Source organism: Sorex fumeus, unplaced genomic scaffold (assembly GCF_029834395.1).
Source record: "Sorex fumeus unplaced genomic scaffold, SorFum_2.1 ptg000122l, whole genome shotgun sequence".
NCBI lineage: Eukaryota > Metazoa > Chordata > Mammalia > Eulipotyphla > Soricidae > Sorex > Sorex fumeus.
In genome coordinates this window covers 63,638,119-63,663,907 of record NW_026606179.1, presented here as the reverse complement: position 1 = coordinate 63,663,907, position 25,789 = coordinate 63,638,119, and the positions used below count along the sequence as shown (strand labels likewise).

The 25,789-nt window shown below is 59.0% G+C and overlaps 1 protein-coding gene across 1 annotated transcript; it reads left to right on the top strand.

Annotated features, from left to right (window-relative positions):
* Positions 1 to 5,107: 5,107 nt before the first annotated feature.
* Positions 5,108 to 25,152, top strand: LOC130043746 (CAP-Gly domain-containing linker protein 1-like). Its single transcript, XM_056136161.1, is given in 14 exon segments — positions 5,108 to 5,192; positions 5,926 to 6,467; positions 9,952 to 10,076; positions 12,206 to 12,428; positions 15,912 to 16,089; positions 16,092 to 16,108; positions 16,463 to 16,566; positions 17,570 to 17,627; positions 18,029 to 18,626; positions 18,629 to 18,729; positions 20,835 to 20,939; positions 24,015 to 24,305; positions 24,795 to 24,881; positions 25,147 to 25,152. Coding segments are annotated over 14 exon segments (2,520 nt in total).
* The last annotated feature ends 637 nt before the right edge of the window (positions 25,153 to 25,789 follow it).

The following is a 25,789-nucleotide window of genomic DNA, read 5'->3' as shown; positions in this document are numbered from 1 at the left end:
CTGTGAGGCAGATGATTTCTCCTTAACTATCCTCTACATTGATTGCATTCATTATTTCAACAAAAGATGCACCATGATTGTTTAGAATTTACCCCCCAACAATCAGAATGGCTGAAAAGGCATTGTGAAATACGTTGTTTTCTATATAAAGTTTGGAGTTCCGGGGCTGGAGAGATACACAGTGGGTAGGGCGTGTGTCTTTCACGTGGCCATCCCGGGTTTGAGTCCCAGCATCCATATGGTCTCCTGAGTGCAGAGCCAGGAGTAACCCCTGTGAGTGCAGAGCCAGGAATAACCCTTGTGCATCGCCAGGTGTGACCCAAAAAGCCAAAAAAAAAAAGTTTGGTGTTCCTCCCCTCCAAACACAGGTGTGAGGTGCTGCGTCTCGCTGAGCAAGCAGAAGGAAAGCAGAGAGCTCGGGCCCAGTGGTTGATGCAGATTGCTGGGCCGGGCCGTCGAGCAAGGGAAATTTGGGGATCTCTGGGACCCTTCCTCGGGCCCAGTGCTCTCCGGGGCCCCTAGCTTGGTCGTGTCCTACGAGTTGGGGGCGAGCCTGGCTTTGTGATTGCTTTGCGTTTGGACGGGCAGGTGGGGTGTTCAGGGCCCAGCTGCTGACACCTGATCCCGCCCTGGCCAGGTGGGAGGACGGAGATTGGCGGCTGGCCCCTGAGATGCCCAAGATAACCAGTCAAGGAGATAACCAGAGTCAATCCCAGTCGAGTTGGGTGATAGGCTGAGATAACGCACCGAGCCGCTGAGGCAGATCCTGTCTGGAGACGCTCGGGCACCTTGATCCCAGGCCGGCCTGGCCTGGCAGGGGGCGGAGGCGAGTGGGCACCAACCAACCTCGGCGTTTCCGTGGCTCAGAGCTTCCGGGCCCTTCCGCTTGCTCTGCTGTTGTTTTGATTTTGGGTCACACCTGGACATGTTCCGGGGTCACTCCTGGCTCTGCACTCAGGACTTACTCCTGGAGGTGCTCTGGGGTCCCTATGGGATGCCGGGATTGAACCCAGGTCAGTTGTGTGCAAGGCAAACGCCCTCCCCGCTGTACTAGAGTTCTGGCCCCGTGGCCCAAAACTTAAAGAAAAATCCTTGCTGGGGTTGCCCCGTCGCTGGCGCCCTGTCAGCCTCGTGGGTCTGCACACGGCCTCGAGTGGCCAGTGACAAGGTGCGCCCTCCTGGCCTCCTGCTCCCCAGGGCTGCTCTCTGCCCGGTGCTCCCGGCCCTGCAGCCCTCAACTCCTGCCCTGTGTTCCCTCCTCCTTTCTGTGGTGTCCCCCTCCTCTCTCGGTGGCCCTCCCCCTGGGGTCACCCCCCTTCCTGCGTGGTGCTGGGACAGCAGAGCTGCCTGGTTTGTGCCGGCTTTGTGCCAGGTGCACATGTGACCCCTGGGACTTGGACTCAGGACCTCATGCTTGTGAGGCAGTGCTCAAAACCCCCTCTCGGACATTCCTCCCCTCCAGGCTGAAGGAACGTACTTGACCCACGTTCAGGCTCACACCTCTGCTTCCTGCCAAATCACTGCCGGCCACTAGCAGGCCAGGACCCGTGTGCCACGCCTGTGTGAAGCAGGGACGTTCTGGGGCGTGAGCCTGCTAGCGTCTTTGTCATGGACACATGTGGTCCCATCACAGGATTTAGGGTCACGGTCCAAACACAGGAGCATGGGGGTGAGGGGGTCGGGGCATGTTTAGGCCGGAGACTCTACTGGGCTCACACACGGCACTGAGTGCTCAAGTCTCAGGGAGACAGTGAGGCTCAAACACATTTTCTTTCGCGCTGTTTTTTTCTTTTTTTTGGCTTTTTGGGTCACACTCAGGGATGCTCAGGAATTACTCCTGGCAGTGCTCGGGACTGGTGATCGAATCTTGGTCAGCCGTGAGCAAGGCAAACCCCTCCCCACTGTGCTCTCACTTCAGCCCCTCCTTTTGCATCTTTTTGTGTTTTTTTCAGAATTGATTGACTTCCTCGTAGCGTTTGCTGGCCCTGACGTTCTCTGTAGAGTCCCTTGTTGCACACTGTGTTTCGTGGGCACCTTGGCATCAAGACTTGGCGCTTGCCTGGTGCATGGCTCACCCCATAGGTCCCCCTGAGCACCGCCAGGAGTGATTCCCGAGAGCAGACCCAGGAGTAACCCTGAGCACTGCCGGGTGTCCCAAAAAACAAAAGGAAAGAAAGAAAATAGGTATCCTTGACCGGAAAGGTAGCCCAGGGCCAAGGAGCCTGCCTTGCCTGCGGCTGACCCCACCCCACCCTGTACGTCACCCCCCCCCCCCCCCGCCAGGTCCTGCCAGCATGAGCCCCGATGACTGGATCAGAGTCGGCCCTGAGCACGGCCAGGTGTCCCGTCCAAGTGTCCCGACCTGAGCCCCCAGGTTAGGTCACTCCACCCTCCCCACCTCCCCACCACTCCCCCGTTCCTGCTCACTCATCCTCGAGGGGACCCGCACTCATTCAGCTTGTGCTCCCATCCGAGCAGGCCAGGCCAGACTCCTCTGTACAGCTCTCAGGCCTTAGTGGGCTGGGCCACGCCCTGGCCACAGTGCGGCAGGTGTTGCTCACAGCACTGGGGTCACAGAGAGCAGGGCTATCAGGGTCGGGCTCAGGGCCTCTGCCCTGTCGCTCTGCCCCTCCGCCCCCGCCCCCGCCCGCCCATAGATTTTATGGCCCAGCTCCTGAGGAGGGCCCTGGGCACAGTCACTGGGTCCAGGTCACACTCGGGGGACGCCGAATGACCTCAGTTGGAGATCTGTAACTGCCAAACATTTGTCAAACGTTTTCTGAAACCACTTTCTCAGGGCCCAGGAGTCCAGAACTGGGCCCCGCAGGGACCAGAGGCACATTGGCCAGCTAGTGCTGGCATCTGCAGGGCAGCCCTCCGGAGCCTCAGCCGGACCCTGGCATCACGAAGGGTGGCGCCTGCCCCTTTAAGAAGGGCCCATGATGCCCTCCTCCTTGCGGAATTCTCATTCTACCTTGGAACATTCTAGACTCCAAGTGCCATTTTCAGTCTCTGTAGGAGACTGGCACGAGCCTGTTTGGCAGAGCTCAGTTCTTTAAGCTGCGAGTGCAGTGTGACACAGGTGAATCTGAGTCTCTGGGCTTTTTGCCCGCGTGCGGGTGGCTTTTTTCTCTAACAGTTCTTTAGTGTATGATAGTTTTTAATCTGTAGTTCGTTTAAGTTTTTTTAGTAGTTATATATATATATATATTTTTGGGGGGTGGGGGTGGGGTGGGGTGGGGTGGCCATACCTGGCTGTGCCCAGGGGTCACCCTGGCCGGCTAACGTCCCTGTGCTGACGGAGATCGAGCCCAGGACAACTGGATAGAAGGCAAGTGCCCTCCCCACTGTCCTGCCTCTCTGCCCCCTGCGGACTTTTCTATTAAATACGGAATGACTCTGAAGTCAGTGGGCCCTCATGGGGGGCTGATGAGAAGCAGAGGAGAAGATGTCACTCCCCCGGGACTGGCTGGAGCGCTGGCACTGATGAGCGCGACGAGCCCTACCAGCCACACGACACCCACTAGGCCTTCCCGGGGTCTCGGGCCGGAGTGAGGGGTTGCCCTTTTCAGGGAAAGGGAGTCGATCCTCGACCTCCTCAGGCCCCCGGGCCTTTGTCCTTCTCGCAGAAAATCATTTCAGGAGATGAGCATGAAGCAGGAACATTTTATTTGGAGGCTTTTAGGAAGGGGAAATGAGGGAGGGAGTAACACGCTCGAGAGAGAGTGCGGCTTCTCCAGAGGCGCAGAAAGCCACTGAACACGTTAGGTTGCCTGGTTGCGTTCGGTCCGAAAGTCCACACCTCAGGAGGGGAGAAGCCCGTGACATGACCGACCTCGTAGGCAAGAGCAGTCCCTGGGCTCGGGCACACATGAGCGCCCTCCCTTGGTTCAAGGGGGCTAATCTCGGGTTTTCCCCAGGCTGCCCCTGGTGGGAGTTTCTAGCTACCTAGAGTCCGTTGCTAGGGTGGTTGCCAAGGGGGTAGAGTTGAGTGGTCCAAGGTCCTCTTAGAAATTCCTTTCCTGGCCTTTGTTCCTATTCCCTCGGGGGGTCCAGCCTGCTCTGGGCCTCCTAATGTGGGTTAATTTTGACCAGACCTTGGGTCCCGTGCCCTCAGGTGGTCTTTTGGTGGCCATGAAGCTATTGTTGACTTCCTCGGAGTTCCATTGCCATGGCGATGCTTCCCCCATCCACATGTCTGCCTCAGTTCTGTGGGTTAAGAAATGCAGTTAATACTGGCTTGTGGTTATCAAACTTGGGCACCGTCACAAGGAACGAAGGAAACGCCAAAACCTCCTTCGCTCCCCTTTGGCGCAATTTTTTTTCTTTTTGGGTCGCACCTGGTGATGCACAGGATTTACTCCTGGGTCTGCACTCAGGAATCAGTCCTGGCAGTGCTCAGGGGACCATATGGGATGCTGGGAATCGAACCTGGGTCGGCCACGTGCAAGGCAAACGCCCTACCCACTGTGCTATCGCTCTCCAGCCCCCCTTTGGCGCAGTCTTGCTGGGCCCTTTTCCCTGGCACTTCTCAGCCCATAGAAAAAAGTGTGCCTGTTGCTTGCCTTAGCTTCTGTGTGTAACCCCGGGCCTCTCACACACATACATACGCACACATGCACACACAAGACCAGCCATCACTGCTGAGTCGCCTCCCGGCTAGTCAGTGTCTGGACGGGAAGGTGGTCAGTGGCACTCACAGTGCACAGGGACGATTTCTGGCTCCTGAATGTGTTTGGGGGTGGGTGTGATGCCAGGGAGGGCGTGAGGGTCAGCTGCCCGCAGGGCAAGTACCTGTCCCCTCTGCCCTCTGGCCCTGAATCTGCTGTTGTTTGTTTGTCTGTTTGGGATTGAGTTTTTGTGCAGGAATGACACTTGGTGGGCTCAGGGGGCTGTGCGGGAGGCTGGGGGTCGCACTCGGGGTGGCGAGTCTCAGACTGGCAGCTCTCTGGGCTCCGGAAGCTGCTGTGGTCGCTCCCGTGAGACAGACTCTCTCCTCTGCTCTTCAGAGATTTATCCCTGAGAACGAGTGCGCCTCAGAAGGCCCCACAGTGGGCTCGACAGTCAGGGCCCGGTAGTGGCCGCGGCAGCGTCTGACCACCTGACCATGAGTCTGCTGAGGCCCAGCGGGCTGAAGGCCCCCACCAAGATCCTCAAGCATGGGAGCTGGGCCCTGAAGGCGCCCTCGGCCGGTAAGTGCGCTCAGCCCGGGCCAGGGGAGACTCATTTCCACCCGGGAACCCCCTCCCGAGTCCTCGCCCGGGAAGGGCTCCCTGAGCTGTAGGCACGTTCATGGCTCTGGGGACAGCTCTCACACACGAGTCTCACGTTCTGTGACTTTCGTGTCACGGCAACTGGTGACAGCTGAGGCGACCAACACGCTCCCTCCTAACTGCTAGCCCCCTCGCCCGGGCTTGGGGACAGGCTGAGGGAGGTGGACTCACCTGGACTAAAGGGCCTCATTGCCGGCCGTAGCCACAGTACAGTGGGGAGGGCAACCGGCACCCCATGGGACTCTCCAGCCTCAACCTCACATGAGTGACCCTGAGCGCAGAGTCAGAAATAGGCCCTGCGGACTGGCTGGAGTGCTCCCCCCCTAAAAGAAAAAGAAGATGGGCCAGTGGACACAGCAGAAATAAGACACTGGGTTGGAGCTTTCGCCTGGCTTGGTCCGTAGCATCACGGGGTGTGTCCAAAGATTTCCCCTCAGCTGCCCAAATATGACTGTGGCCTGGGATGCTGCAGTAGGTAGGCACGTCCCCTTCACGGCGGGCCCGGCCAGGCTTCACCACAAGCAGCCCCCGGCATTGGCTGGGAGTAGTCCCAAGCACTGCTGGGTGTGGCCACCCCCAACCACACTTTAACTGGACCTGGACAGGCCCTTCCTGACCCTTCTGACCCTTCTGACCCTTTCTGCTGTTCCAGCGGCTGCTCCCGTTGAGAAGTCCGTGCCTGGGGAGAAAACCCCCAGCGCCCCCTCCTCGGAGACGCAGGAGGAGTTTGTGGACGACTTCCAGGTCGGGGAACGAGTCTGGGTGAAGGGGAACAAGCCTGGATTCATCCAGTTCCTCGGGGAGACCCAGTTTGCCCCTGGTCAGTGGGCCGGGATCGTCTTGGACGAGCCCATCGGCAAGAACGACGGCTCGGTGGCGGGTGTGCGCTACTTCCAGTGCGAGCCGCTGAAGGGCATCTTCATCCGGCCGTCCAAGCTGAGCAGGAGCTGGCAGGCCGACGATGAGACCAACGGCCTGCAGCCAGCGCCTGCTGCCCAGGCCACACCGCCCCTGTCAGCCGCCCCGGCCCCTGCGGCCGCCCCGAAGGCACCCCAGCCCTCCGCGAAGGAGGCACCGGCCACCCCTCACATCAGCAACCTGACCAGGACGGCCAGCGAGTCCATCTCCAACCTCTCGGAGGCTGGCTCCCTCAAGAACGGGGAGCAGGAGCTGAAGCTCGGGGACCGGGTGCTGGTGAGTGCCGAGGGCAGCGGTCGCGGGTGGGTGTCCATTCGCCTGTCTGGTCCATCAGCTTTCCCAGACTCGCGGTTTGGGTGGAAGCACGAGCAGCCAGGACACCTGGTCCTGCAGTTTCCAGCGTGATGGATGCGTGCGGGGATGCTGCCAGTTTTACCAGTTTAGCCAAAACAGGGTGGAGGGGTCATGCCGTGGGGAGGCCGTGTGCTTTGGATGCCTCTGACCCGGGGTTTAAGTCTTGGTCCCATGTACAGTCCCCCAAGCACATCCCGGAGTGATCCCTGAGCACCAAGCCAGAAGTAAGCCCTGAGCACTCTGACTGTGACTCAAAAAACAAACCAACGAACAAAGTTGGAAATCGGTTCCATTGCTCTGGTTTGTGATGTTTGTGTTTGGGGCGTCACAGGGCTCACCCCGAGCCGCTCCAGGCCATTCCGTGCGCAAGCCCTGAGCCGTCTCTCCAGACGTGTGTGGTTTGGTGTTTGGGCCACACCTGGCCATGCTCAGGGCTTCCTCCTGGTGCTGAACTCAGGGATCTGGTAGGGCTCAGGGGACCATCTGGGGTGTCGGGGATGGACCCTGGGTAGGCCACGGGTAGGGACCCGTCTCCGGAACATTCTCAGGAGTATGTTTTGCTGTCTTGGTTGCTCGATCTTCAGACTCAGCACCTGCTCTTGGGTTTCTCTGAGCAGCTCCTGGAAGGCCTTCGGTGGGGGCGAGGGGGCACCCTTTGTGAGATGAGTTTCTGGTGGGGGTCACCAGGTCCCTGCACATGGCATCCTCAGTCCACCCCAAGCCCATTCCTCTGCACAGCTCCCCTAAGCAGAGGCGCTTGGCTGTAGACAACTGTTCTCCCCAGCAGAAGCACTCAATAACGCTTTCAGAACCCGTGGGAAGCGGCCGGGAAAAGTCACCTCGGGGACGTCTGAGGCGGGCGGCTCTGACCAGACAGACTGGGGGCTGGCCCGGAGCCAGTGGCTTCCCGGGGACCACAGGGATGGCCATCGCCAGGCCGGTGTCAGAGCTGTGGAGGCCGGAGAGGAGAGCTGTGCAGGCGCAGGGTGGCCCTCGGAGGGTCCTGGAGGGTCACGGTCAGGGTTCAGGGATGGCCAAAGAGTAACACGGGGAGGGAATTGGAGCTGGAGGAGACTCACGGTTTAAAGACTGTTTGGGGGGCTGGAGCAGTAGTACAGCAGAGAGGGCGTTTGCCTTGCACTCAGCAAACTGGGTTCCCCGGTATCCCATAGGGTCCCCTAAGCATCGCAGGAATGATTCCTGAATGCAGAGCCACGACTCACCCCTCAGCATCGCCAGGTGTGACCCAAAGACCCAAAGAAGAAAAAAGACTTTTTTTTTTTAACTTGCATTCACAACCGTCCACACCCGGACATAGGGACACCAGTGTCGTTGGAACAAGGGAGCGGGGACACTGCCACTGGCTCTGCGGTGAATAACTCTGATCAGTTATTCATTTATTGGTGGTGGTGCTCAGGGCTGAGTCCTGGCCCTGTGCTCAGGGACCACATCCGGGCAGGTGTGTGCAAGGCCAACGCCCTGCCCGCTGTGCTGTTCCATCGCTCCATACCTCAGCTCGAGCACGCCTTTCAAAATGAAGTTTTTGAGGGTTTTTTTGGGGGACCACAACCAGCATAATGGCTGTTTTCTGAAAGAAGAAGGGGGAAAAAAGAAAACCCAAACACTTTCTTTGGTCTTTTTCCTAATTCAAGGAAGGTTTGCTTGGCGCTCCACGGCCTAACGCAGCCGTGGTCAGGAGGCCGTGGCGAGTGGGGGCTGGCCTCGGGGCACCGAGGCGAAGCTCCCGTGCAGGGCTGGCGCCCTCCCGGCTCTCCAAAGGGCCTCCTGCCCTTTGCCCCATTCTTCCCTGCGCACAGGAAGTCCAGGTTCTGCGCCAGCTGGCCCCGATGTTTACGTGACTGACCTCGGAGGAGCCCTTCGGAGGCTCTGAGACGGCTGTTCCAGCCTTAGGCCTGTGGAAGGCGGTCCCCTGCCCCTGGCACTCCCTGTCACTGGCAGTGGACAGACTGCCCCCATGCTTGTGCTACTTTGGTTCTCTCTGGAGACTCAGGGACCCTCAGTGGGCTCACTGGAAATGCCCAGCTCTGACCTCAAGTCCCGTCTGTGCTCGCAAGTAGGCAGGGGTCGCAGAGTGGGACAGTCAGTCTTATGGTGTCTCAGAGCGGGAGGTCACTCTGTCCGTCCTGTGGCGTCTCAGAGCCCAACCGTGAAGAGCTTCTCCGGGCTGATGTGCGGTGGTTCTCCTGACCTTGGGAGATCACTTCCCTTCTCTCCAGCTGAGCTCTGACAGAATGTTCTGGAGACAGGCTTGCGGCAGTTTTGGGCAGATGATATTTCCAGGATATGAAGTCAGGGTCTTGAGAGACGTGACTGGCTTCTAGCTGTGCTGTTCCAGGAGGCTGTTTCCGGGTCAGGGACGGCATGTTCTGTGCCAAATTCTTCGCCGATGAACTTTGCAGCCTCTTCTCAGCCCAGGGCCGCCACCCCAGCCACCTGTCTCTTGTTCTTTTATTCCTTGTCACACTCACAGTGCCCAGGGCCCACGCCTGGCCACGGAGGCTGTGCCAGGGCCTTTGCACATGGCACTTCAGGACTTGCAGAGACAGTCCTGGGTGACGCTGCTACCCCTCGTGCTGCGAGTGACCCCCGAGCACGTGAACCCAGTCCTGCCCCAGACCCGAAAAAAGAAAACCGCGCTCTCAGGCATTATTAGTTGAGGTCTCTCTCTCTCTCTCTCTCTCTCTCTCTCTCTCTCTCTCTCTCTCTCTCTCTCCCCCCCCCCTTTCTGTTTTGACTTTTTGGTTTTGGGGCCACTCCTGGCAGTGCTTATGGGTCACTCAGGCTTTGCACTCAGGAATCAGTCTTGGCGGGCTAGGGGGACCATCTTGGGTGCTGAAGATTGAACCCAGGGTGGCCACACACAAAGCCAGTGCCCTTCCCCCGGTGCTCTGGCCCTTTTTGTCAGCATTCCCGTCAGTGTCCAGCGCTGTGATTCTGTTTTGCTCTGCGTCCCGGGGGCCAAGCATCAAGCCAAGGCATAGTGAAGGAGAACTGGAAAATCGAACTCCGCTAAGATATGAGAACAGTCATTTTCCTCTAGCTGGTTTCTGGCTTAATTGTTCTCCAGCGGTGGGGTTGCCACGGCTCTGCTCCCACACCCACGGGGCAGCGACCCCCTCGCCACACCAGGTGGCTGGCCTGGGTCAGAGATTCCCAGGGGTGTGGTCAGCCAGGCCACCGGTGTAAGCGAGTGGGTGTGAACGCCGCTGCCTTGCATGGACACTGAGCAGCAGCGTCTGCTCACCCTGTAGGGGTTGCAGGGGGAAATGGCACCTTGACCTTTGGGGTTTCTTCCGGAAATCCCTACTCTGAAGCCAGAATGTTCCTTCGTGGGGTGGGGGCGCTTTGCGCAGTCCAGAGTGCCTGACCCGCGTCCCTCTGGCAGGTGGGAGGCGTGGAGGCCGGTGTGGTGCGCTTCCTCGGGGAGACGGACTTCGCCAAGGGGGATTGGTGCGGCGTGGAGCTGGACAAGCCGCTGGGCAAGAACGATGGCGCCGTGGCCGGAACGAGGTGGGTCCTCCTGCCCCCCCCCCCCCAGACAGCCTGGGGCAATGCACGGTGCCCGGGAGGCGCTGAGGAGACTGCAGGCCACTTCACTTGGTTCTTAGGCGGGGCCACTTCCGGTGGCACTCGGGGACCCTGCAGGGATGTGGGGACAGCCTGGGGCTCCCACATGCAGCTGTGCTTGCCCGCAGGAACCCCCGGGCCTGCTGTCGCCCTTCAGATGCCGGGGAGGCTGCTTGGAATCGCCCTTGGTTTGCGCGGTGGGGGTGGGAGGCGTGCGAGGGAGTGTGTGTGTGAATGTATGAATGTGTGTGCTTCGGAGTGTGGATATGTATGTATGAGGGTGTGTGTATGTGAGCGTGTGAGTGTGGGGCTGTGAATGTTGGTGAGGGCATGAGCATGTGAGTGTTGGTGGGGGTGTGAGCATGTTTGTGAGGGAATGAGAGCGTGTCATTGTTGGTTTGAGAGCGTGCAAGTGTTGGTTGGGTGTGCGTGTGTGTGACTGGGGCTGTGGGAGTGTGGGAGTGTTTGTTGGGGTTTGAGTGTAAGTGTGTTTTTTTTTGGGGTGTGAGTGTGAGTGTGAGTGTGGGACGTTGGGAGTGTGGGAGTGTTGGTTGGGGTGTGAGTGTGTGGGAGCGTGGGAATATCGGTTGGGGTGTGAGTGTGTATGTTAGTTGGGGTGTGAGTGTGTGAGTGTGGGGCTGTGGGAGTGTTGGTTGGTGTGTGAGTGTGTAGGAGTGTGGGAATATCGGTTGGGGTGTGAGTGTGTGTGTTAGTTGGGATGTGAGTGTGTGAGTGTGGGGCTGTGGGAGTGTTGGTTGGGGTGTGAGTGTGTAGGAGTGCGGGAATATCGGTTGGGGTGTGAGTGTGTGTGTTAGTTGGGGTGTGAGTGTGTGAGTGTGGGGCTGTGGGAGGGTATGAGTGCTTGTTGGGGAGTGAGTGTGTGTGAGTTTGGGGCTGTGGAAATGTGGGTGTGTTTGTTGTGCTCTGAGTGTGTGTATGTTGGGGTGGGAGTGTGAGAGTGTGGGAGTGTTGGTTGGGGTGTGAGTGTGTGTGTTTCTTGGGGTGAGTGTGGAAGTGTTTATTGGGGTGAGAGTGTTTGGGAGTGTTGGTTGGGGTGTAAGTGTGTGTTAGTTGGGGTTTGAGTATGTGTGAGTGTGGGGCTGTGGGAGGGTATGAGTGTTTGTTGGGGAGTGAGTGTGTGTGAGTGTGGGGCTCTGGAAATGTGGGAGTGTTTGTTGGGGTGTGAGTGTGTGTATTTGTTGGGGTGGAAGTGTGAGAGTGTGGGAGTATTGTTTGCGATGTCAGTGTGTGTGTTTCTTGGGGTGAGTCTGGGAGTGTTTGTTGGGGTGTGAGTGTGTGTTGGTTGGGGTGTGAGTGTGTGGGAGTGTTGGTTGTGTGTGAATGGGTGTTTCTAGGGGAGTGAGTGTGTGCGAGTGTGGGGCGGCTGTGAGCATGTGGGAGTGTTTGTTGGGGTGTGAGTGTGTGTGTGTGTTGGGGTTTGAGTTTGTGGGAGTGTGGGAGTGTTGGTTTGGGTGTGAATGTGAGTGTTTGTTTTGGTGGAAGTGTGAGAGTGTGGGAGTGTTGGTTGCGATGTGAGTGTGTGTGTTTCTTCGGGTGAGTCTGGGAGTGTTTGTTGGGGAGTGAGTGTATGTGAGTGTGGGGCTGTGGAAATGTGGGAGTGTTGGTTGGGGTGTGAGTGTGTTTGTTGGGGTGAGTGGGAGTGTGAGAGTGTGGGAGTGTTTGTTGGGGTGTGAGTGTGTGTGAGTGTGGGGCTGTGGAAATGTGGGAGTCTTGGTTGGGGTGTGAGTGTGAGTGTGTGTTGGTTGGCGTGAGTGTGTGGGAGTGTTGGTTGGGGTGTGTGAGTGTGTGTGTTTGTTGGGGAGTGAGTGTATGTGAGTGTGGGGCTGTGGAAATGTGGGAGTCTTGGTTGGGGTGTGAGTGTGTTTGTTGGGGTGAGTGGGAGTGTGAGAGTGTGGGAGAGTTGGTTGGGGTGTGACTGTGTGGGAGTGTGGGGCTGTGGGAGCGTGTTAGTTTGTGGGGGTGTGAGACTGTGGGACTCAGTGGACTCCGCGGTCGGCGCCTGTCTCTCTTGCCAAAGGTGTCTTTTGTCCCCCCATCCTCGTTGTCCGCAGGTACTTCCAGTGTCAGCCCAAGTACGGCTTGTTTGCTCCCATTCACAAAGTCACCAAGATCGGCTTCCCCTCCACGACGCCGGCCAAGGCCAAGGCGGCCCCCGCGAGGCGTGTGATGGCCACCACCCCCGCCAGCCTGAAGCGCCGCCCGTCGGCCTCCTCGCTCAGCTCCGTGAGCTCCGTGGCCTCATCCGTGAGCAGCAGGCCCAGCCACACGGAACTAGTAAGCAGCCCCCTCCCCCGCCCTGTGCGATACTCAGGCCCCCACAGACTCCCAGGCCCCAGGGGCGAGAGGCGGAACAGGACCGGGTGGGCTGGGCAGCTCCGGGGGGCAGGCGAGTGGCTTCCCAGCCACCACCGGTGACAGGAGCAGGGATGGGCCTTTCCTCCGGTGCTCAGGGCTCGTCTCCGGCCCCAGGCTGCCGTAGCGATGAAGTGGGGAAGCTGAAGGGGGCGTCGGAGGGTCAGAGCGGGACCCAGGGACTCTGGGGAACGCTTGGCACTTGGCGTTGCTTGTTTGCTCTCTCCGTCCCTCCCTGCTCCCTCCTGTCCCTCTGCACCCCTGTCGACACAGAGGGGCCTCGACTTCTGTCCATTGCGGGGCCGCAAGTCAAAGCTGGGGCCTCGTGGCTTCTCCCCTCACGTCTCTCTGAGTCCTAAACACTAAAGTGTGTCCGACTGTGCAAGGGTGTCCTGAGATATTGTCCACAGGGAAACGGGCCCACGATGGAGACGTGTCCCGGGGGGCTGGCTTTGCTGGGGGCTGCGCTTCCTGCCGCCCCCTCTGCTCCCTGCATTGACCCTCGATGCGGAAGAGGAGGGAGTGAGTGTGTGTGCAACGGAAGATACAAAACAGGTGACACGGAAACGGGAGCCAGGAGGCCGCGCGCCGTGGGCACAGGCCTGGGGCCAGTCCTGTCTTGCTCGACCACCACCAGGTTTCCCTGCCCTGCCTCCATCCTCACTTCCGACTCCTCCTTCCCCTCGCCTCGCCATTTAGGAGGGGAGCAGACTCAGAAGCCCCTCTCCTTCCCTCGCGAGCCAGCCCATTTGTGGAATTTGGTTTTGTTTCTCTGCTTGACTGTGGGCCACACCCTGCAGTGCTTGAAGGGGCCGTTTGCAGTGCTGGGGTTGAGCCGGGCCTCCCACCTCCGAGCAAGAGCCCCACGCCTGAGCCGTATCTCCAGCCTCCCCCCGCTGTCTTGTTTTGTTCTGTTCTGGGGTCACACCTGGCAGAGCCCAGGGCTTTCTCCCGCCTCTGTGCTCGGGATTATTCCTGGCGGGCCTCCGGGATTGAGCCTGGGCAGCGCTGGGGCTTCGCTCTCCAGCTCTTTGGCCCCTGCCTTGCATATCTTTACGCAGGGTGGAGCTCACTCCTACACTGCACATCACCGTTAGCACATATGACAGGAATATAGAATGAGTCTGTGTGGCTTCATGGAAGTATACCTCCACAACGTAATTCCATACGTGCACACACAAGCGTTCACACACACACAGGCACTCATACATGTACACGTAGTGCATACCGTATATACACAGGCTGATGGGTGTATACACACAGGCACGTACTGCATAGACACAACGCGCGCACGCACACAGCTGTGTGTAGACATGCCCACAGGAACGTACGTGCACGCATACATACATGCACACAGGTCCGTGCGTGCCCTGGGGGAGCCTCCCGGTTCGCGTGTTGGCTGAGTTGCTCTTCTGAGGTACCAGGCTCCCACAGAGGGTCCGGCCTTGCTGGCATGGAGCCTGGGGCCTCACACACCATGCGCAGGGCAGAGGCTTTGGCATCAACATCCTGAGTTCAGCTCGTGGCCCCGACCTTGCCCAGCCCCTCAGCACCGCCTCCCCCCATACCAGGGGTGCTGCTTTCTCCCTGCTCCGGCGCCTGAACCTCGCAGTCTGGTCTCCACGGTTGGCTGAAAGAAGCCGTTCGCTCCCGTGCTCGTTTCCTCAGGGAGCTGTCTCGGGCCCAGGAAGCGCGTGCGTCCAGCCGGCCCCACCCGCTCAGGCCAGGAGGCTCGGGGAACACCGCCGCCCACCTTTCCTAGTTTATTTTTGCTCTTTGGTTTTGGGGCTCACCTGGCAGTGCTCAGGGACTCCAGGCGTGGTGCTTGGGGGCTGCTCCCGGTGGAGGGGGTTTGAGCCCAGGTCTTGGTGGAGACCCCCAAGGCTGTCAAGCTCTTCCCAGCCACCCCTTGAAATCAGAGTTGACTGCAGTTCCCGGCAGCACTGCACATGGCTGGGCCGGAGAGCTCGTGTGCTCCTAGAAATTTTATTTATTTATTATTTGGTTTTGGGGCCACACTCAGGGGTGCTCAGGGCTTATTCCTGGCTCTCTGCTCTTGGGGTCACTCCTGACAGTGCTGGATCTTGAACCTCTGAAAGCACCTTCCACCCCCCAAAAAAGAAATCTCTTTGGCCCTGGGGAGAGCATTTAATCTGACCAATATACTTTAAGTGTATTGGGGAGTCACGGCCAGATCCTTACGCAGAGGCAAGGATGACCCGCTCCCCGGACAGAACCAGGTAGCTCGAGAGTTCGCAGCAGGCAAAGCAGCAGTGGACAGCCTGGGCCCTGCTGGGCCCGTCAGTCAGCAGGCAATTGGCAGCAGCTCAGATGATGCAGGGAAGCGGCAAGAGCAGGGCGATGGGTCAGGCGTGGCCGAGCAGAAGGAGCGGACGTCCTCGGCCACCCCCGCCCCAGCGCCCGCCACCGTGTGCCTGAAGAATGAAGACCAGGTCCCGCTGTGTCCCCGCCTGCAGGGGCCATTGTGCCGCAAGGAAACTGGTCTGCAGAGCGACCATGAGTGACCACGAGCCCAGGACAGAACGGACAGGACCCCCGGTCCCCGCGGCCCTCCAGCCCACTCCCCTCCCCTCCTCACTGTCTTTGCCTCTTCTCTCCTTCCCTTTGTGCTTGGTCTTCCCCTGAGCTGCCCTTGCTGTCCTGCTCGCTGGGCGTGAGCCCTCACACATGCTCACCCACCACTTGTTCCTTTTTTTCCTGGATTTTGGCCCACACCCCAGCAATGCTCAGGACTTCCTCCGGGCTCTGCACTCAGGAGTCACTCCTGGTGGGCTCGGGACCCTATGGGGTGGGTACCTGGGATCCAGTTCGGGCAGCGGCGTGCAAGGCCAGCGCCTTCCCCGCAACTTTACCATTCTAGCCTCTCATCCCCCCTTTCGAAGGCAGATGGCACAGGGGTCTTTTATGGGGTCACACCCAGTGACCCTCAGGGGCACGGGGCCATTCCCAGAGACAAGAGTCTCTGGTTACTGCTATTCAGGCCTGGGGCGGGTGCTGGGGAGAGCGAGGTGAGCTGAAAGGAAGAGGAAGAGAGAAGGGCCAGGCTGCCTGTGAGACCCTGACGGACCTGCAAGGCTGAAGATGCTGGACCCGGCCTCAAGCTCATGCCAAGGGCTCAGCCTTAAGGAAGCTCAGGCCAGAGCGGGCTGTGGAGGGGGCTGCCTCCGGCTCTGCAGAAGAGTCTCTGGATTCCCACGAGGCCCGAGGTCAGTGGAGCCCAGGTCCCGTCCAAGGACCTTCGGGAAGGTTTCAAGACGCTTCTGCTGAGAGTCGCTGGCCCATATGCACGGATGCAGCGCTGCTCCATCTGCTTTGCTGAGGATAGCCGTGTGCATGCCCGCGTCCGCCACCCCCACCCCCTTCACGTCTCTTTTTCCTTTGCAGTTGCCAGAAACCTCCTCTCGCTATGCCTGCAAGATCTCCAGCACAACCGCCCTCCAGGAGGCGCTGAAGGAGAAGCAGCAGCACATTGAGCAGCTGCTGGCCGAGCGAGACCTGGAGCGGGTGGAGGTGGCCAAGGCCACGAGCCATGTGGGGGAGATAGAGCAGGAGCTGGCCCTGGCTGGGACGGGCACGACCAGGTGACGTCTGTGCAGACGGCAGTGCCGGGGCCAAGAGACGCTTGCGGCAAATGCTGGGCGCGACCTTGGTGCAGGCGGTGCAGGGAGAGGCCGTGGGTCCCCGTCTGCCGTCGTTGCGGTGGCATCCGGCGCGTGGTTTGATCGCATGCACCTTCTGCTCACCCCGTGGGGGTTCAGGGAGCGCCGAGTTATCCCCGCTGGTGCTTTCGTGGTGTGGTTCCCCCCCGGCCTTCCAGAAACGCTGCAGCTTAGGTGGGAGACGTGTTCAGCATGCCGCGGTGGCAGGTGGCGGTGCCAGCCCACAGAGGGCTGTCGGGGGCGGGCGAGGACACTCACGCGCAGTTGCCTCCACAGCACGTCCTGGAGCTGGAGGCCAAGATGGACGAGCTGCGGGCCATGCTGGAAGCGACCGACTGGGAGAAGGTGGAGCTGCTGAACCAGCTGGAGGAGGAGAAGAGGTGAGGCCGTGCCAGGAGCTGGGGGGCTGCCTCGGGTGGGGTGCTCCTGGCCTTCCAGGGCTGTGAGAACCACAAACTAGCGGGTGCCCAGTCCTGAGAGTGGCCTCATTGGGGGGGATGGGGGGAGCTCACTGGAGCCCAGCCACCCCCGGCCCTCCCTGCTGTGTCCACGTGGCCTGGTGTTCAGGAGACCTGTGCTGGGTGGCCGGGAACTGTCGTATCCCAGTGGGGCCCTGTGGGAGTCCCTGGGGTTAATCCTGGGCGGGAGGAAACCCGCAGCACCCATGGGGCACGGCAGCAGACAGGCAGGGCTCAGGCCAGGCTGCAGACAGACGGACACGGGGTGCCGGCCAAGACGGTCTTCTCAGATGGGCTCCCGGCAGTGTGGTGCCCAGGGGCACTGCCAGTGCCCGGCTCAGCCCCTCAGCTCCACATGCCGAACTCGCCACGTCCCCTGGGAGCCCCTCCTGCCCCCCCGCCCTGGCCCCGAGTCATTTGCTGCTTCTCCCCCAGGGGCTCAGTTGTTGTCCCGATGCGGGGACAGGCGCTGGCTGGGAGGGACTGGCACGCGCACCTGGTCAGTCTCTAACCACCTCTGTTAGCTGCGAGGCAGAAAAGGCTGATATGACACTGCGCCTGGCGTTGGCTCGACAGAGCTTCCTCCTGTAGCCTGCGGGTACCACCCAGTGCTCACAGCCGAGGGGACTCGCTGACTTTGTTTTTTTTCTTTTTGGGTCAATCCAGCGATGCTCCCTGCCTCGGCACTCAGGAATTACTCCTGGCATTGCCCAGCGGACCATAATGGGATGCTGGGAATTGAACCCGGGACGGCCACGTGCCAAGACAAATGCCCTGCCCGCTGTACTCTCGCTCTGGCCCTCGCTGACTCTCTCAGCCCTCCTGTGTGTGGAGGCGGGGGCTGGGTCAGGCGTGCATCTACAGGATGGTGGCCCTCAAGGGGGGCAGCAGTGACGCCCCTCACAACTCTCCCTCTCCCCCACAGGAAAGTGGAGGACCTCCAGTTCCGAGTCGAAGAGGAGTCCATCACCAAGGGCGACCTGGAGGTAAAGCCCGGGCAGGTCCCAGAGGCTTGCAGGGTGCAGGCAAGGATGCGGGGTGGCCTGGCCGACCCCGCCGGGACCACTTCTGCTGGAGACTCCGAATCAGACAGGGATACCAGGGGTCATGCACCTGGCAGGGCCCGGCGGAGGCACCTCTGCTCCTTGGGGCCGGAGGCTGCTGTTGATGAGCGTTTTCCTCTCGTTCTGACAGTTGGGTCTACGCCTTTGCCTCAGCTTTGATTTTCAGTCGAGCAGCACAAATCAAATCCTTTAGAACCCCAGTTTATTGGAAGGTATTCCTTAAAACAAGAAAAAGCAAACAGTCAGTTTGCAAAAGAATAATTTCTATTTCTGCTTCTTTTCCTTCCTGTTTTAAGTTCATGGAAATTTTGTTTTCCCACCAGAAGGAGGTGAAGGCCCTGCAGGCGGCCTCCGAGAAGCTCGCCAAGGAGAACGAGGGGCTGAGAACTAAGCTGGACCATGCCAACGAGGAGAACACAGACGTGATCGCCCCGTGGAAGTCCAAGCTGGAGACGGCCATCGCCCCGCACCAACAGGCCATGGGCGAGCCGAAGGCGTCCGTGAGCCGGGGCGTGGGCGCCGAGGCGGCCGAGCTGGCCGAGCTCAAGATGCAGATGGAGAGGCTGCAGTTCGAGTACCAGCAGGAGGTAGAGAACTCGAAGGCCCAGCAGGTGGCTGAGCGTGCAGCGCACGCCTTTGAGCTGCAGACGCTCAGGTCGCGGCTGGTCAGGACAGCCCAGGAGCAGAAGAACAGCCTGGAGGCCGCGCGGGCCAAGCTCGACCAGACCGAGGACCAGCACCTGGTGGAGATGGAGGACGCCCTGAACAAGCTGCAGGAGGCGGAGACGAAGGTAACGCACCTGGAGGGGTTGCGGGCCATGTGTAGGCAGCAAGCCCAGGCCCTGGCCGACGCCACGGCACAGCTGGAGGCCACCCAGCAGAAGCTCTTGCAGCTCGATGGGCTCCGAAAGGCCAGTTCCGAGGTCAATTGGGAATGGAGAAGCTCAGGCAGCAGCTCCAGGTGGCTGAGCAGCAGATTCAGGAGTTAGAGAATGCAAAGCGGGCCGAGAGTGGCAGGTTGGTACCCGGGTGCCCTCGCCCACTTCCACGCTCGCTCCCTGCATGCTGTGTGTCTGTCTGCTCGCCGCCGTGTTCCGGCTTGGTGCTGACAGGTCTCCCGGTCACGTCCCGTGCGGTTCCCTCTGATGGGACTGAGAACGTGTCGGCACGATTCTGGGACTGTCATTGGTCCCCAGCACCCAGATGCCGTGCAAGCCTTGGCCCCGGCTAATCGGGCCCGTCTGGGGTCTTTCTGAAACTGAGAACTCTTCACAAGGCCAGTGAGAAAACAAGATAGGAGCCCCCAAAGCAAACCTCTGCCCCCCCCCTTAGGCCCCCTGCGTACTCGCCGAGTCCGCCCAGACCCTTGGGCTCAAGTCTGGCCGCAGGGTTCTTTCCCTGACCTTGCTGACCACCTGCTCGTGTGACTGGCTTTGCCAACCTCTCCCCGAGGCGCCTCAGTTTCCAGCTGGTGCTCAATGCCTCTGAGCCTCTGAGCTCCCTCAGGGCTGGTGACGTGGCCCATCTTGGTATTTCTCATTGCCGGCCCCTCCCTGCCTGCAGCACAAGCCCCTGCCCAGCCCTGCAGAGATTTCATCCCTTTCAGCCTCTAAGGGGTGCTTGGGCCAAGTCCGCCTTCCAGCATGGCCTCCTGCTGGCCACGGACATGGACTCTCATGGTAGCCCTGACCCTGGGGAAGGACAAGACAGTGAGATCTGGGCCAAGCCGAGGAAGCTGCAGTTCTCACCCAGGAGCCCCTTGGAAAAATGCCCTTTAACTCCTATAGGATTGTGGTGGCAGGACGCACCCTCCCAGCCGCCCCCCACCGACCCCCATGGCGCTGTGCGCTTTGTTGAAGAAACTTCTCTGTTGGCCAAGATGGAAGGGCTGTGGGATTTGTAGACAGGACTGACAGACATAACAGAAGGACCCAGAGACCCCCGGGAGTTCCTCTCAGGACTCAGGACTCCTTAGCTGACATTCCAGAAACAAACAGAATCAATTCCTAGGACACAGCAGGGCATAGTTGAACCACTTGTTCGCATCAAGATGTAACAAACGTCACGTTCTGCTGTCTAGTGGATTAGAGGTTCTTCAATTTAAATTTCATATTGAAACCCCTCAAACTTTTAAAGTCACAGACAAGAAACTACAAGAAAGTAAATCTTGGGGGCCAGAGTGATAGTACAGTGGGAAGGGCATTTGCCTTGCACACGGCCTACGTGAGTTCGATCTCCAGCATCCCATAGGGTCACTGTCATTGTCACTGTCCTCCCTTTGTTCACCAATTAGCTCAAGCGGGCCAAAAAAAAAAAAAAGATAACATTTTCTTCCCTCCCTTCCCTCCCTTTCCCTTTCTTCCCTGTTTCCTCCCTCCCTCCTTCGTATCCTTAGCCTCCCTCCTCCCTTGCTTACGTCCTTCTTCCTCGCCAAGCCATGCTCTCGGCTCTGGGGTCCTCCCACCCAGCAGTAGTGGGTCTTTCAGCTTGTGGACCGATCTCAGGCTCGCCCAGTGGTGCTGCAGTTCCAACTCGGGCCTGGTGTGTACTCCAGCCCTTTGTGCCGTCTCCCCGCCCCTGGAAAGTCAGTCTTTCTCATAGGCTTTCTTATTTTCTGGTCACTCCAAATGTAAAGGTAAGGTAAAAGGTAAAGGCCCTCCCGTTGATCGTCGATTTGCTCGAGCGGGCCCAGTAACGTCTCCATTGGAGACTTTGTTGTTACTGTGTCTGGCATATCGAATACTCTCGGTAGCTTGCCGGGCTCTCCGAGAGGGGCGGAGGAATCGAACTCGGGTCGGCCATGTTGGCCGCTTGTAAGGCGAACGCCCTACCCACTGTGCTATAGAACAATATATATATTGTTCTATAGCAGGCCACTCCAAATGTAGGTCTAGAAAACGCCTCTGTTTGAGCCGTTTTCAGTAACCACTAGACAGTCATCACCAGAACTGACGGCGCCAAGGCCTTGGCTTTGAGAACTTCAGGCAATCGCACTCACCTCACGCCTCTGTTTTTCGGGGTTGTGTTGGGTCATGGGCTTCTCATACGTGCTTTCTGTTTTGTTTTCCCCTTCCTGTTCCTGTTCGTCCCCTTGGTCCATTCACTCCATCCTTGTCTCTCTGGTAGGCCGAGAGCCTGGCCGAGGAGCTGCAGGGGAAGGAGCTAGCGCTTCGTAGTCTTCAGGAGAACTTGAACGAAGTCAGTCGAGTGAAGGAGGCTTTGGAGAAAGAGCTTCGGAGTTTGGTGAGTACCAGGGGAGTCGGACGCTGATCTTTACATTGCTGAGGGCAAAGCGAAGCCTCCTCAGGCGAGCTCGGCCCTATCGCCTCTGAGGCTCACATTGTGTGTGTGTATGTGCTGGTGAGCAGAGTCGCCGTGTGTGTGCGGGTATGTTTGTGTGTTTGTGTGTTTGTGTGCATTGTATGCGTTGTGTGTGTGTGTGTGTGCGCGCGTGTGTGCTGGGGGCAGGCAGGGGGCCCACAGCTGATGGTGGCCCCCGGCTCCCCGCAGGGGGAGAAGGTGGACGTGAGCCGCAGCCAGTCCCAGGCTCTGCAGGCCGAGCACGCCAAGTCCACCACGGAGAGCCAGGCGCAGCACGAGGAGGCGCTGCAGGCCCTGCAGAAGCTGCTGCTGCAGGCGGAGGAGAAGCTGCAGGCAGTGCAGGCGGAGAACGGGAGCCTGCTGCGGGAGGTGGCCGAGCTGAAGATGCAAGCCGACAAGGCCAAGGTGTGTGGGCGCAGGGCCGCCGTCTCGGGGTCGGGCTCTGTTGGGGGCCTCGGCCTGCAGCCTCAGACACTTCCTCCGTCCGTCGGCGCCTGTGAGAGCCAGAAGGGGGTTGCTCCCGGGGCGCCCGGCAGAGCACATAGAAGCCCAGGGACCCCAGCTTGGGTTGTCTGTTTTGTTTTTAGCTTGCTCAGTAAGTTCAGGCCTTCGTGTTTTCACTTGACTGCTCAAAGGCATTTTTTCATGTATCAAAGAAATGTTAAGGTTCGAAGCTCAGTGGGGAGAAATAAAGCGGCTGGAACTAGTGCAGTGAGAGGGCACTTGCTGTGCACGTGACCCACCGGGGGATCCCCAGCATCCCCCATGGTCCCCCAAGCACCCAGGAGGAAGCCGTGACCTCTGCCGGGTGTGAACCCCAAAACAAGAAGGAAAATAATGTACACACACATATATGTGTGTACATACATAACATGTACATATGTGTACATCTTTATATCCATATAATAAGTGTATTTTAATTCATATGTACATATTTTGATACATTTTCAGTTTTACACACTTGGTCCCATGTATAGTTTATACATATATGTGTATGCCTATACATATATGTGCTTGTATGTATATGTGTGTGTATACATATCTATAAGCCAGTGGAAAGAAAACGGAACCGAGCTTACATCAGAGGAAACCAGGGCTGCTGAGCGGCGGCCATGGCCCGCGTGTGTGTTGGTGCCCGGCCTCTTTCCACCACGCACCAGAGCCAGGGCTACGTCTCCTCTCTGGACCACCTGCACGGCCCAGTTCTGTGGCCAGCAGCCTCGTGTGCATGCTCAGGTCAGTCCCATTCCAGTAACCTGACCGTCAGCGGTCAGCTGCCCAGCGCACGCCAGTAGCCTGCTGCGGCTCATGGCTGCTGAGCTGGACAGAGAAGATAGCCCTTGCTGCAGAAAGTTCTGGAAAGTACATGGCGGTTAAACTATGGTGTGCATTGAGACTCAGAAACGAAGACGCACAACCCGTTGCTGACGGGCAGGGAGAGCAGGTGAGGGAGACTCTGGCCCGTGTGCGGCCACTCCTCCTGGAGCCCCTGGGCCCCTCCCAAATTTCTGCAAACACTGCCCTCCCATTGTTCATCGATTTGCTCGAGCGGGCCCACTAATGTCTCCATTTTGAGACTTGTTGTTACTGTGTTTGGCAAGCAAAACCTGTTGGCTTCAGTCTCCAAAGCTTGGTGGATTAGTCTGGATTTTCTATAAAGTGTAAAACTTTTGGGACTAAGTCCATTTCCTGCCTCTGTTTGTCCCTGTGAAAATCGTTTTGCAAGCAATGGTTGCTTTTCCCTTCCCCTCCTGCACAAAGTTCAACAACAAAATACTTTTTGTAGTTCTTTGAATTGTACTGGAAACTAGTTTTTTAATGCATCCCTTCTATGACAGAGTGATGGATTTTGTAATGGAATAATTGAAGTGGGGGGAAAAATCTTATGCCCCAATGTCAAGATCCAACTGTACTTAAAACTTCCGGGGAGCTGTCAGGAATAATTTCAGACGGCATTTCAAAAATAAAATGGCTGATAGTAGAATGGGTAGTGCTGCCTTGTACTTGGCCAACCTGGGTTGATCCCCAGCATCCCGTATGGTCCTCCGGCCCTGCCAGCAGTGATCCCTGAGCACAGAACCCTGAGCGAGACCCGAACACCACCAGGTGTGGGGCCCCCATCCACAAAATAGGCAGGTAGATATGTTGACCCTGTGAAGTTAACTGTGTTTGAGCCTCTCCATCCTGCGAGTGTATGTGTGTGTGCGTGTGTGTGCGTTTGTGTGCGCGCACGTGTTTGTGTGTTTGTGTGTGCATGCACGTATGCACGCGTGTGCAGGTAAGACTACTCTGCCATTTTCATTTCTGGTGTTTAGGCCACATTAAGTGCTTGGCTTGCTTGTGCCTGCTTGATCTCATTCTTGTTTCCGTTCTTCCCCGCTTTTGTTTCTGTAGTCATTAACTTCCCTAATAACATCAGAGGAAATTGAGCTGATGTCGGAGGATCTCAGGGCCCTGAGGTCAGAGAATCAATTGCTGGCGAAGGAGAAGCTCTCTCTGAAGTCAGAGAGAGAGTCATTGCTATTGAAGTTGAAGGAAGCGGAGGCCAAAAACTCTTCGCTGCGGGAAGAGCAGAGGAAACTCTGGCTGTTGAACCAAGCCATACGCTGCGACAAGGAGAAGGTCATCGAGGCCAGGCGGGCCGCAGAGAAGCTCTGGCAGGAGGAGCAGCTCGGCCGAGAAGCCCTCGAGGCGGAGAAAGAGAAAGTGCTGGAAGAAGCCAGGGCGGTGCAGGAGGAGCTCCAGAGGGTGGGCGCGGAGAACGACGCCCTGCAGGTCGCCAAGGTGGGGCTGCAGGCCCTGGTGGAGGAGCTGCAGATGAGCAAGAGCAGCCTGGTGGCTGAGTGTAAGAAGGGCCTGGAGGAGAGGGGCCAGCTGGAGGAGCATGTCAAGAAGCTGGTTCTGGAGAACCTATCCCTGGCCAAGGACAAGGACAACATCATCCAGAAGCTGCAGTGCTCCTATCATGAGCTGGCTTGGGATCAGAAGTCGCTGGTGCAAGAGATCGAGGAGCTCACGGCCGAGAAAGAGTCGGCCCTCGAGAAGCAGTTGGAGCTCGACAGCCTGTGTGTGGCCCTGAAGCTGGAGCGTGACGGCCTGGCTCAGAGGAACAAGGAGCTGCAGCTCGAGAAGGACCTGCTGCGCCAGGAGCAGGAGAAGCTGGGCGCCAGCCTGGAGGCGGCGCTACAGGCCAAGGAGCTGCTGGGCACCGAGGCCAGCTGCCTGCGCACGCAGCTGGACGAGGCCACCAAGACCGTGCACAAGGCCGAGCTGGAGGTGCTGCAGCAGGAGCTCCAGGGGCTGGCGGCCAGCCAGGGCGCCCTCGAGGCGGCGCTGCAGGAGGCCAGGGACGCAGCCCGCAGCCTGGAGAAGACACACGCCAGCGTGCTGCAGGCCAAGGAGGCGCTTGACGCCGAGCGGCAGGAGGAGTGCCTGCGGCTGGCGGAGGACAGGCTCGCAGCACAGCAGGCCCTGGCGCAGGAGCGGGAGGCCCGCGCCAAGGAGACCCAGGCGGCCGCCCACGAGGCCAGCCAGCTGCGAGGCCGCCTGGGGCTGCTGGAGCAGGAGGCGGAGGAGCTGCGGGCGCGTGCCCAGGGGCTGCAGGCCGAGCACCTGGACCTGCTGGAGGAGAAGGCGCGGTCAGACAAGAAGGTGGCCGAGATCCTGCGGGAGAAGGAGCAGCTGGCCGGCAGTTACTTCCTCCTCCAGAAGGAGGTCAGTCGGCTGGCCCAGACCAGCAACCACGTCTCGGCCAACCTCCTGGAGGCCCAGAAGGAGAACCGCATACTGAGGAAGGACAAGATCAGGCTCACCTTCAAGATCAGAGAGCTCAAGACGCTGCAGTCTTTTACGGTAAAGTGGAGCAGGCCCGACCCCCGTTGGCCCCGGGCACCCCCTTTTAGCGGTTAAGAGGATTGCTCTTCGTCGGCACAAGGAGCGGTGGATCCCCACGGAACCCGTGTGTCACGGGCTGTTTGCTGCGGGCGCAGGGACAGCTCGTCACCACGTGCCTGCTGACCTCTAGGACAAGGCATAAGCTGTGAATAAAACCGAGAAAGGACAGTATGTTCATTTCCGGGGGGAGTTCTCACGGAAGATTGCACTGTGGCTCTTCAAGACGTAAGGGAAGGCATGAGAGAGGCACTAAGTTGTAAAGCAAAGCAGTGTCTTCCGGGGGGACTTTGAGCGGTTGCCCTGAGTCTGCTCACTTGGGTCTCGGGGGTGCCCTGTGCCACCAGCAGTGTGCCCGGTGCAGGGCAGCCTGGACTCGAGGGTGCCTGGTGCCGGGCAGGTGTTCTCTCTTCCCACCTCACTCAGGGTTTGCCTTTCTCCCATTCCCACACCTGTGCTCACTGCTCACATCTCCTCTCCTTCCCCCCCGCCCCCACGCTTTCCACCCAGGCCTGCTTAGCTGTCCGCTCATGTCATTTTTATTCTGTGTGAGGAATGGAGGCTCTTGGGAGCCCTGGGCTGTTTCTGGGTGTCAGTCTTGCTGCTGAGCGGCTCAGACGTGAGTCCCCGCAGGATGAACCGGCGGCCAGCGGGGCCGGAGCCACTGTGGCAGGTGTGGGTGGTTTGTGGGGCATTTCGCGCTGTGTTGTGCCACTGTTGCCAACCCCTCCCTGCCCCCCCCCCCCGGCCTGGCTCAACGAGGTTTCTCTCTCCAGGCTGTGCAGACAGCGGAAGATGCCAGGCATTTTATGCAGCAACTGTCCCAGGAGAAGACAGAGACCCTGGCCTCCCTGGAGGACACCAGGAAC